Source organism: Chinchilla lanigera, unplaced genomic scaffold, assembly GCF_000276665.1.
Source record: "Chinchilla lanigera isolate Chin_1 unplaced genomic scaffold, ChiLan1.0 scaffold00015, whole genome shotgun sequence".
Taxonomy (NCBI): Eukaryota; Metazoa; Chordata; class Mammalia; order Rodentia; family Chinchillidae; genus Chinchilla; species Chinchilla lanigera.
In genome coordinates, this window is record NW_004955416.1 from 13,777,500 (window position 1) to 13,789,862 (window position 12,363).

Here is a 12,363-nt window from a genome sequence, read left to right on the forward strand (position 1 = left end):
AGCGCCTGCCTGGCAAGCGCAAGGTCGTGAGTTCGGTTCCCGGTACCGGAGAAAAACCAAAAAAAAAAAAAAAAAAAAAAAAAAAGTTGCTATGAGCCAGGCATGGTAGCACAAGCCTGTAATCCTAGCACTTGAGGGGCTGGCAGGAGGATCATTGCCAGCTTGAGGCCAGCCTAGGCTACAAAGTGAGCTCAAGGCCAGCCTGAACTGCTTAGCGAGACCCTGTCTCAAAAAGATTAAAAAAAAAAAAAAAAGATGCTATGAGCCAGTGCAGTAGTGTATGGCTGTACTCCCAGATATTCAGTAGGATGAGGCAGGAGATGGTGAGTTCAAGGCCAGCCTGGGAAACCCAGTGAGACACTGGCTCAAAATAAAATTTAAAAAAGATGGGGATGTAGCTCAGTGGTCTCTGGGTTTAATCCCCAGTGCTGGGGTGGGGGAGGCTGTAAACTGGAGAAGTACCTACTAGAAATGTAGCATTTTTTAATAGTATATGTTTGTGACACATAATAGTTACATTTATCTCTGTACATACACGTAGCACATCTTGGCCACTTTTAATCCTCTTTCCTGTTCCTTCCCCAGATCATCATCTCATCGCCACAGCATTTGCTTCTCTGTTTCCTAGCATCTCTCCTGCATTTTACTCCTTTATTTATAATTTCAGTCTCATGTTAGAGAAACCATGTGATATTTAATCCTTTGTGTTTATTTTTCTTAGTCACTCAAAATCCATCCATTTTCCTACACATGACTCACATCTGTCATTCTTGATGGGTCAGTAGTACTCTGTTGTGCATATACTCCACATTTTCTTTATCCAGCCATCTGTTGATGGGCATATAGGCCACTTCCATGAGTTAGCTATTATGAGTTGTGCTGCTGTAAACATGGATGTGCATGGATCACTGTAATATCATGACTTCAACTCTTCTAGGAAGCTACCTGAAAGAGGGATAGCTGGGTTGAGTGGAATTTCTGTTATTTGTTTTTTGGGGACCCTCAATGCTGATTTATCTCCATTTGGATCTCCACATTGATTATAGAAATATTACGCTGCAAATGCATTATAAAACACTAAAATTGTTGCGCAATCTCTCAAAATAAATTTGTTGCAAAATCCTAAAGGGAATTGATTCCGAAGTCCTAAGAATACCAGCAGGACGTCAGGAAAAGGACACTTGACAGGTGTGCAAAACCTCTCAGAAAAGGCATTGCATTTTAAGCAAATTGCTCATTAAACCCATTGCCCTGCAGTCTCAGGTGGTGTCAGCTAAATGGAGTGTGAGTTGCTGTAACTACACACTGGTGTCTCCTCTCCTCGGCTCCCTTTTCTTATTTAAATTGGGCTCATGCATATGTATCTTTGCTGATAAGCTATTTAAAATCTTTTGGGGCAGTGGGTGGCCTGGAAGTCACAGGCTGTGCATAAAATCATGTTCTGTCCGCTCACGTGTGCACCGCTTCTGTTGCAGAGAGCAGCCCATCTTCACCACCCGAGCGCACGTCTTCCAGATCGACCCCAGCACCAAGAAGAACTGGGTGCCTGCGAGCAAGCAGGCCGTCACCGTTTCCTACTTCTACGATGTCACAAGGAACAGCTACCGGATCATCAGTGTGGATGGAGCCAAGGTACCTACCACCCCACAAGCTGACTTTCAACATTCTAGCTTATTTTTCATCTGAAGCAATGTATTTGAAAAGTAGAAGGAAAATGTTGTACCCCCAAATCCTGCTGTCTTAACAGAGAAGTTGTAATTATAATTATAATGTCTATATAATCACATGTCCGGCTTTTTCTTTTGTTTTGGAGGCAAAGTCTCTGGCTGGCTTCTAACTTGTGATCCTCCTTCCTCTCAGCCTAGTGCTAGGATTAGAGGTGTGCGCCACCAGGCCTGGCTTACCTGCTCTTTATTTCTACTTGAAATCATGGCAAATAAGTGAAAAGTAGATTTTCCTGTTACCACATTGTTTTCATAACTAATATTTTAATGCCTACATAGTGGTTTCATCAGGGTTTATAATACTCTTTAATTTCTCTCCTGTGATTGGATGTTTAAGTGGCTTCCAGGTTTTTACTACTATAGATGAGTATTTTAATGGACCAAATGGCCTCATTTGTCTGTCCCATACCTATTGCTTTTGAGTGTTTTCTCAGAACAGATTCCTAGAAGTAATACTGTAGGTAGTGAGTGATATTAACACTTTACAGTATTGGATCATATTGCCAAATTGCTTTTAAAAGGGCTCTTTCTTCCGGCATGTATGAGAAAGTCAGTTTACTGCACCCTTGACAGCAGTGGATAGTATATCTGGGCTCGTCCTGGTGTTTAATTAAACACAGGAGTCAAATTTTATTAAATGGCTTTGGAGTATTTTTTGAAATATTTTTTCCCCTGGTACGTTTATTATTGTGCTGTCTTTCTCCATATTTTTGCCAGTTTTTATGGGACCAGAATGAAGGGATGCCAGCAGAAGGACCACCAAGTCTTTTTCTAAAAATAATAAACCTGCCTTTTGTCTTTCATCTGTGTTCATTCTGCTGGACAGTTACACGTATTACCACCTGACGTTCAATGTGCCTGCAACTGAATTCCCCAATTTACCCTCGAAATCAGCTCTGCACTTTTATCTCCCAATTATTTGGCCTGAAAAACAAAACAAAACACAGAGTCATTCCTTCTTGTCAATCCACTCTGCCTCTGAAATGTCTCACATACATGTTGTCATTTGTGTTTTACGATCCTAACTCTTATTCTGGTGCAGTCTTGCTTGGACTCTTGCAGTAGCCTCCTGGCTGGCCTCCTCATCTCCTACCTCATCTCTCCTGACTTCTCTAGGTCAGCCTTCCTAGACAGTAGGAAGTGGGCGCGGTGAGAGCTGGGCAGTAGAAAGGGGTCTGGATGTTGGCTTTTCCCCTCTTCCACAAAGAAGGCATGCGAAAGCCTCCATGGGAAGATCTGCTGGGCAAGGGGTAAGAGCCCGCTGGTGCCTCCTGATCCGATGGAGCAAGTCACATTTTCCCTTCAGCCCAGGTCCTGTCCTCCAAGTGCCTCCTTTGTGATCTCAGCACCATGGTGGCTATAGATAAAGGCATCTTGGGTCCATGATCTTTTTTCTCTTCCTTCCAAGTGCCACAGCCTTTCCTCCTATTCAGGAAGGGAGCCCAGAAATCCCTGTCTCATAGCTGAGGTCTAGCAGGGTTCGTGGCCTGGCCAAGTTCACAGTGCTGAGGGGCTTGGGCAGGCTGGTGCTGGTCCCTGCTCTGTGGACACCAGGTCCTGGCTTGTTGGGCTAGAGCAGGCCGCTCCCTGGCTGGTAGACATGTGTCATATAGGTGGTGTGTGATGACAGCAGCAGCTGCTATGGTGAACATCTTAAGGGCTCAAGGCCTGGCTTTTCCGTCTGAGTGGGAGGCGGGAATAGTGCATGGGAGGGGCAGATGAGTAGCAAGTAGTGAAAGTGCCTGGCACATAGTAGGGAGGCACCTCATTTTTGACAAGTGAATATCTGAAAGGTGTCTTAATTTCTTAGAACAAATTTTAATATTTTTTACTTCTGGGAGACATGGTATGCCACCGTTACAATTACCACTTCTCCTTTCTGTGCTTCTGAGCCTTAATTGCCTGGGTTTTTCCCAGGATGTTCTGATGAAGATGGGAGCTGAGTTGACCTTCTTTCTTTTTGTCTGCAGAGCCTGTCAGTTCAGCTGCCATCCTTAGATGGGTTTGCACTGTTGTCAGTTGAGTTATCCAAGGATGTATTGGGCTGAACTCTAGACAAAGGCAACTTTCTTAGAGCTGGTGCCTCCGTCCTTTTAGACAGGCTTTTAGTAACTTGTCAGCATGTCAGCCACCGCATCGTTATGGTTGTGCGGTTCCTCACGACTGTGGCAGTGTGGTGGAGTTCCAGCGGAGAAAGATGGGTGTGGGAGGGAGGGCTGACACCCTGGCCGCAGAGTAGAGCTGACTCAGGCCCAGTGTGGGGGAGCCACCAAGTTAAGAAGTGGGAATCAGCAGCCTATGCCATGGGACACCACTAAACTTCAGAGGCTGAGCCAAAAGATGTCAGATCTCCATACCCACCTGCTGTGGTGCCTGACCGCCTGGAGTCCCGGGAGCCTCTCCAGAGTTCCAGGTTCACCATTGTGGTACCAGGGAACAGGGATGGAGCCTTGTTCTGCAAGGGGAGCAGAGGGCCCTGGGGCACATGTGGGGAGGTAGGAGTGGATTTTGTCATCTAAATAGTCTCACTGGCACTTGGGGATTGTCAGTCTCCTTCCTGGAAAACTGGAATGCAAAGTACTGGATGTGCCAGACCAGGACCAGGTCCAGAGCCTCCTTCAGTCTAGTGGCTGTGGAGAAGACTGAGGAGTGCTGCCCGCTGCTGCCCCAGCACTCTATATCTTGCCTTCTGCTCATCCAGGGGTGGGGCCCCAGTTCAGATTCCATCCTCCGTGAATACTGTGGGTGGAGCACCCCCATTCCTTCAGACTGGAATAAGGGACCATGTGCGACGCTAACTCCTGCCCTCCACACTGGTCCCAGTGTCTTCACCGCCCACCTCGTCTCTGTTCAGTCAGTGTGATTCTTCCTCTGTCCTTATTCCCAAGTGTCTATCTTGGTTCCATCCTAGGTCTCTGTCAGGTGCCTAGAGAATGCTGTCCTAGGCTGACCACTGGGCTGGAGAAGTATGGCTCCCCATCCTCATGTTGCACCATGTCCTGACAGCTCTACTTCCTTTTGGGCCTTTGATTCCAAATGTTGATCCAAACTGAGACGCCAGTTTAGCCTTTGAGGCCGTGTCTTAGCCCATAGACTGCATCTCTGTGACCTCGGGCAGCTCTGGGGACTGGGTCCTGCCTCTTTCTTTTGGCCCAGCTGCATCAGATCTGTGACCACAGGCTGCTGTTTGGCTCTTCTGGACCATCTGTCTGGAAGAGGAAGCCTCTGTCCCTCCCAAATGGAGTAGACATGCTTTGGCAGCTAGTTGCTGGTATGGAAGGAGCTGGTGGCCACACCAGACCCGGCTGCTGTGTGAACTGAGGGCAACCGGGAGAGCACAGGCCCCCAGGAGGGAGGAGTTAGCAGCCGTCATTCCATAGCAGGCACAGTGTGTGAGGTCCCCTTCCCTGTCCAAGCATTTGTCATCCTCTACTTGAAGAGGGATGCATAGAAGGCCTTCTCTACTGCTGAGAGCAATTGGTGCTGCTCACCATAGGAAGACTTTGAATTCAGACCTGTTCTTTGAAACACCACAGGTCTCTTTTTTTCCAGGAACAGCACTGAGTGTATCAGTTCCAGCTGCTTGCTGTCTAAAGACACGAGCAGAAGTGAATGCTCAGCATCACCCAGGTTCTGGGGATTATGTGGATCCATCTCTGGGAAGAGCGTGCTGTCAGCAGACTGTGAGCTCTTTGAGGATGCGTGGGACCATGCCTGGCTCATTGGTGGAGCCTCAGCACCAAGTCAGAGTGAGCGACCTGAACAGGAATGGGAATGAACAGGTGATGGAGTCAGGCCTGACCACCTCCTCTCCAAGCCTGTACCAGCTGTGCCGTGTGTACAGCAGGACAGTAGGCACGGGCAGGGCTGGGTCACTTGTCCTCAGTCCACTCAAGTCCTTGGTTGCTAGATTCCATCCTCCCTCCCTCCCATCTGTATCCCAACCTCTGTGCTCTTTCACCTGCTCCTGCCAAGGAGAAACCAAGGACTGCAACCCTGGAATGGACCGGCACACACTAACAGCCATGCAATTAATGGGGTGTTTGGGGGCAGAACAGCCAACTCCATCATAAAAAAATTCCATTTCCAGAGCATTTGTTAATTGAGCCACTGCAGCATTTGATTTCATTGTGCTGTTGGCACCCTTTACAGTGCGAGTGAATCACTGCCATCCTTATGACAAACTGCCTGTGTCTGTGGACAAGACTTGCCTGAAGCAGGTGCTTCTCCCGGGTGCTCTGGATGACTCTGTTGCCCTTGGTTCTCAGTTATTTATAGGATCGCAGAAAACCTCTATTGGAAGAGACCTTAGAGGTCGTCTGTTCTACAGATATTTAGCAGTGCCCTCTGGGTTGTAAATACTGCCTAATCGTACCGGCTTGGAAGCTATAAGCATCCCAAACCCTGGCTTCTTTGGTATTTACTCCTGAGAATGTAAAGTTGTTTCCAAGAACGTGTTCATGGTTGCCTCTTCCACTCATCTTTGTAGTTTCCCGTTTTGAATGAGTGTGGAGCATCTGTGTTAAGGAAGTGAGCGTGTGGAAGGTTCCCACCACACAGTAGGTTTCCCACAAATGTTGGTTTCTTTTCTTCCCGCTCTGTGGTTAAAAACCAGAATCAATTAATAACCACCTGAGAATCAGGCAGCAATCTTTAATTGCACTCACTCAGTCCTAGCCCCTTGTGGAAAACTTCTAAACTTCCAGTTTCTAACTCCCTGGAGTGGGGACAGTGCTCCAAGAAGAGGAATCCCGTGTCCTGTCCGCCTCTTTCACGAACAGCTTCTGCCCAACCCCAGAGCAGTGTGACCAGAGACTGGGGGAGCTTAGCTTTTTGCATCTTCTACATAACTCTTGGGACAGGTATTTTGTGAAACATTTTATGAAAATTTGGTTCCACCCATCTGCCGGAACTGGATCTTTTCCCAGGGCTTCTTCTTTCCCTATGGAAGTGGCAGAGATAACTCACGAGAAAGAAAGGTGTATGCAGGGGTTGGGAGCCCACGTTAACACCTGTGCCAGGGTGGCCTTTGTCCCCTGGGCTTCAGGGGCTTCCCAGACTTTCCTTGCCCCCTCCCCAGGAGGCACGGTTCCCACCGGCTGAGTCCCCTGCTGCGTCAGCACTCACCTGCGTCCTCAGTCTCCACTCAAGCCCGCAGCTCCCAGACTGCATTCTGCCTCCCTCCCTCCTCGCTCTGTCCCAGCCGCTGTACTCCGTCACCTGCTTCTCCTGCCTGAAATCAGCCCTCTGCTACATGGTGTCCTCCACTCCCGTGACCCTGCCCTGCTCACCTACAGTCTGCTTGAGCCCCTGCGGTCCCGGTCTTTTTCCCTGTGCAGTAATTTTCCAGTGTCCCTGTGTACAGGAAGGGCACTGCCAGCCCTTTTCACAAGCTGCTGCCCACCCTCGAGATTAGCCTCCCTGAGAGCTGTGTGACAGGATTGTGCACTTCATTTTAAGCACTCATAGGTACTGTTGATGTCTAGTAATAACGAGAACCCTCACTCAGCTGAAGAAGTATGCCCTTTGCCCCTGCAGAAGCTCCTGGACTCAGCATTACAGCTACAACCTGGGGAAGCCATCCTGAGTTGACAGTAGCATAATTCAGCATTGCCTTGAACACACGAAATGTGAAGATGCAACCTGCTGCAGCCCCACTCAGCCAGAGTGTGCCGTAGAGCTCATGCTGTGATCATGCGGTAGAGCGGGAGCTTGGGTGCTGCCGCTGCCCAGCGTCGTGAGAGAGGGCCGCTCTGTACATCACTAGCTCGGGGAAAGACCAAAAAGCAGAATTGGAAGTGTAGTTTCTACTGTATATGAGTCACTTTCACACCATGGCAAAGCTGAAGAATCTCAAGTAGAACCATTGTCAGGCGGGGGCCATCAGCACTTCAGTGGTCCCTTTATGGGCCTCTCCCTAAGTACATGCCCTGCCATCCACCCTTCATCAGATTACCACTCTTGAAATTTGTGTTAAGCATTCTCTTGCTTTTCTTTATAGTTTTGGCACACACTTACATATCCCTAACCCAGAAGTTGGCAAACTTTTTCTCTAAGAGCCCGAGAGTTAATTTTTTTAAACTGGCAATAGTTGCAGCTATTCTACTCTACTTTTGTAGGAAATGTGTAAGTGAATAGGTATGGCTGTGTTCCAACAAAAGTTTATTTACAAAAACAGCCCATGAGCTGAATTTGATCTGAGGCTATAGTTTGCTGACCCCTCCCCTGAAAAATATATTATTTAGTTTTGCCTGTTTTTGATCTTTATACAAACAAAATTGTACTGGAGACTCTCAGGTGTGTGTTCTTTTGTGACTTATTTTTTCTAATTTAATATTACATTTTGGTGATTCATCCATGTTGATGTGTCTCACCTTGGTTCATTTTCCCACTAGACAGTGTTTCACTGAATGACTACACACACCACAGTTTCTTTTTTTTTGTTTTTTTGCTTTTTTGTTTTTTCTCCGGTACCAGGAACCGAACTCACAACCTTGCGCTTGCCAGGCAAGCGCTTTTTGCCGCTGAGCTAAATCCCCAGCCCCACACCACAGTTTCCATCCTGCTGGTGGTGGACACTGCTGCTGTGAACATTCTTGTACCTTTCTCCATATACCTATGCAACAGTTTCTCTCAGCTGTATATATTAAGGGGTGGAATTCTTGGGTGTGAAGAACGTACATGTCCAGCTTTACTTTTTTTAACCATATTTTTAAGCCATATTTTTTTTGAGTGGTTTTACTCATCCATGAAGGCACCCTCATTCTCCATGTTTGCCTAATCTGTTGGTATCACCTGGCCAGTGCTGCCTTCAGCGAATATAGAATGGTAATAATGGTGAAGTGGTTTCCACATTACTGGCTGAGGATTGCAAGAGCAGCATGGCACCAGGGCTGGCTTCCATCTCCCTCTCTCCTGGCTGACTTGTAGCTTGTAGCGTACTGTAGATTGTGTTTGGCAAATGTCCAGGCACCTTGATGCTGGTGACAAGGAGTGGTAGCTATACCAACCGGGATCAAAGCAATTCCCCAGCAGCGCAAGCTGATGGAATGAGGAGGGCAGTGCAGCTCCCACTGCAGAATTCTAATAAGTTCCTGCAAGGCCAGCATACTGCATCCCCAGAGCACACAGGCCCTTTGTCTATTCTGAGTCTGCAGTGGTGAGTGCACAGCACATTGTGGGTATAGGAGGAATAGCCTGCGGTTGGGGACAGAGCCACATGACCCAGGGGACTGCAGGAGGCATAGGTTGGGGTGAGTGAATGGACCCTTGGGAGACTGGAGAGAAGCAGGTAGGGTGAATTTGATGGACATGAGTTATAAGCACAATTTTACTAGTAAGGTAGAAAGTACGTTACTGTTACTACCATTGTAATCTCACCAAATCTCAGACATACCAAGAGTTTGGGCAAGGGCCGAGGATGAAGCAGAGTGAGCCCAATGGGTGTAAGTTATGGGCTGTGGTCTGATGCCATAATTTGCTCTCCTAGCCCACCGCACCCCTGTGCTATAGAAAGAGATAGGTGGGTGGTTAGAGGTCCGGAATCATGGCTTAGAGTGAGCACTGGGACACGGGAGAGGCTTGGAGGGTAGCTGCAGCTTGAGATCATACCAATTAGCTAGATTAGCATATCTGAGTATGCTGCTTAATTGAAGTAAGCATCAGTCTTAGGAGAGATTGCATACTTCCCATAAACACTTGAGAAATGTCACTTGAAGCACATAGTAAGTTGCATCTCTCACCTTCTACTGATTCAGCACTTTGCTTCCAAATCAGGTGTATAGATTCCAGCAGGCCAGTCTTCCCTCTGACAACAAGCAGGAAAAAAGGGATAAACATGCTTTAAAGGTATCAGACAGCTATGGAAATGATGAGAGCTAGAGAGACTAAAATCCAGAGAGATGAGGAGCACTCAGAGGTTAACTGGCAGCACTGCCTGGGGACCACCTGCCAATTCTGGGCGCATGCTACAGGCTGGGGCTTGGCTCCTTGTTGAGCCTATTTCTGAGACAGCCTAAGTGGCAAACTGTAGAGGTTTCAGACTCATGGCGGAGTGTGCCTAAAAGACGCCTGCTGAATTCCATGTCAATAGCAGAAGGTGAAGGATCAGGCTGTGCATTTCTGAGAGGCAGAGTACAGTTCTCACATTTACAGTGCAGAGAAAGCAAAGTCCTGCCACAGGGGCCGAAGAAAAAAATAAAGGCATGAAAGCCTCAGGGAGGGGGGATTGAGACTCACACCTGCATACCCCTTTGCTGGCTACTAACTCATTCTCAGAGCAGCCAGAGGCCTGACATCCAAGTTTGGTCCCCAGGAAAGGCTGCTATGGGCCAACAGAAGCCAGCAGATATAGTTGGAGGGACGAAGTGGGAGATTGGAGTGACTCCAGTCACTTCACTAGTTTCCCCTTCAAGATTTGCTAAACCCTGAAGATAGGTGGATTTGGAAGGCTGTAGAACTAAGCCCAACACTTCTCAAGGCCAATACTGAATCTCTGCAGTCTTTTAGGGCAGAGGAGGTAAAGATTTGCAAGGCTCTCAGTTGAAATTCCACAGGACCTGCTCTAAACACAGCAGTTAGCAGGAAACTGAAGCCTAGCCTTGACCCAGGTCTGTCCCAGAGAAGTGTAGGGATCTCTTATCTACCTTCCTTGCCCAGGAGAGAAAAAGAAAAGCTTTCTCTGGTGGACAGTATGCAATTAAATGTACTACACATGCAGAAGGACAGGGTTCTACACTAGAGTCAAAAGGGAAAAACTAGGCAATAGAAATAGATTCAGATGTTAGAGTTTACATCATGGATTTTAAAGTAACTATCCTTGACGCATTTAAGGAGGTAGCAGGGGAATATATAAAATAGGTGAAAGGAAGAATATGCCCAGGGACTTAGAATTTAATGTTTGAAATATCACATGGATATTCTAGAATTTAAAAATGTAATATCTGGAATTAAGAACTCAATAGATAGATTTAGCAGCAGATTGGCTACATTAATAGCCAAAATTCTTGAACTGGAAAACAGATCAGTAAAAAAATACCAAAACTGAAGTAGAGCCAAGCCTCAGGGAAAAATAATTAATGAGTATAAAAGGTGTTGGGCACCTTCAGATCTAGCACGTGTGTAACTAGAGCCCTGAAAGGAGAGGTGAGGCGAGGAGTGGAGAATGTGGTTGAGAATTTCCTTCAAAATGACGATGAGTTCACACACTGAAGGAGCTAAATGAAGCCCTCAGCAGGATAAATAGATTTTGCTTTTGAAATCAATTAACTTTTCCTTTGTTAATATATACATCATACCCTTTTTAGACATTTCCTAGTTTTATGATTTTGAACAAGTCACTTGATGAACTTGTTGAGCCTGTTTCTTTTTCTGTAAAAATGAATTCTAAATAAAAGATTTTATGAAAAAGTATCTTAAAAACTGCTAGGTTCTGCTGGGCATGGTGGTACATGCCTGTAATCCCAGCACTTGGGAGGCTGAGGCAGAAGGATTGCTGTGAGTTCGAGGCCAGGTTGGGCTACATAGTGAGGTTAAGAACAGTTTCAACTACATGTCAAGACCTTGTCTCAAAAAAAAAAAAAAAGAAACTGCTAGGTTCTAAAGAAAACCCAGTGTCACTTTTACTCCAGGTTGACTGGCTGGGACAGCCTGTTTGGGGCAAGCTTGAGAGCTATATCCTTTACTCTCTGCCCAGCCTCTGTCCATGGTCATTCAGAGAGGTTAGGGTTGGGGGTTGGCTCACTCAGCAGCAGAGGTTTGCAGTGAAGGCAGCATTAAGATTTAAAATGAATGGGTCTAGGCATTGTTTGGCCTTCCAGGATCCAAGTAATTGAGACATAACCAGAGTTGGCTTTCTGGGATCACATGATTCATTCTGACCCAGCTTCCAGCCACATGGCTTCCCTAGGTCTGCCTTGCTTCTGCTGTATCAGGCCTGCCCGACCTGAGCCAGAATCCCACCAGCCTCTAAGGTCTTCGAAGCACACTCCTGTCTCAGCCCATGGTTTAGATCTGTATTTTCCACACCCCGTACCCTTGTCTGCACTTCTTCGTGTCTGGTGGCATCAGACAGATATCCTTACAGACTCTGCTTGGTAGCTTTGTCTGTTTGGTTAGCAGAATGCCTGCTGTGTGGTACATGCTTCATAAATATTTGTTGAATGAATGAATGAATGAATGAATGAGTGAATATCATCCTTTTACTCCAGAGGCTGACCTGCAATGACATCAGTGAGTTTCCAGGTCCTGTGGCTTCTGGCTGGGTTTGGCCAGTGGTAAAGGGATCAGAGAGGGACAGAGGGGAAGGTATTTGTTCCCCACTCTCTCCCTCCTGGGGTTCACATGTTCTACCTATCTCTCAACTGAGGGTCACCTTCCTTTTCAAGGCAGCCTGCTCTACATGACTCTCTTCTTTCAGGAACTGCAGTCTCTCTGTCCCATCTCACTGCCGCCAAGGAGTGGTGACAGTGAGCATCCCTTATAGCAGTGGTGGCAAGCCTATGGCATGCGAGTTGTTTTTTTCTTTTAGGACAAAAGATGTTGAGGTGTGAGCTGGTTTTTTCTAAACTAAAACCTCAGTATTCAGGTTTGACTGTAGGGTTGGCGCTTGGCAATAAGTAAGTGGGTCTTGGGGTACAGC

At 47.0% G+C, this 12,363-nt stretch overlaps 1 protein-coding gene across 6 annotated transcripts in view; it reads left to right on the forward strand.

The window, feature by feature from the left end:
* The window catches only part of Homer2 (homer scaffolding protein 2), a 157,299-nt gene that overhangs the window by 106,385 nt on the left and 38,551 nt on the right, over positions 1-12,363 (forward strand). For all 6 annotated transcript variants that reach the window (XM_013512494.1, XM_005381473.1, XM_013512493.1 and 3 more), the window contains one exon: positions 1,476-1,632. Coding sequence is in view for 1 of the 6 variants with exons in the window: in XM_005381473.1 (XP_005381530.1) it covers positions 1,476-1,632 (157 nt within the window). In the remaining 5 variants the exon portion in view is untranslated. Of the gene's footprint in view, positions 1-1,475; positions 1,633-12,363 lie in introns of those variants that run through there.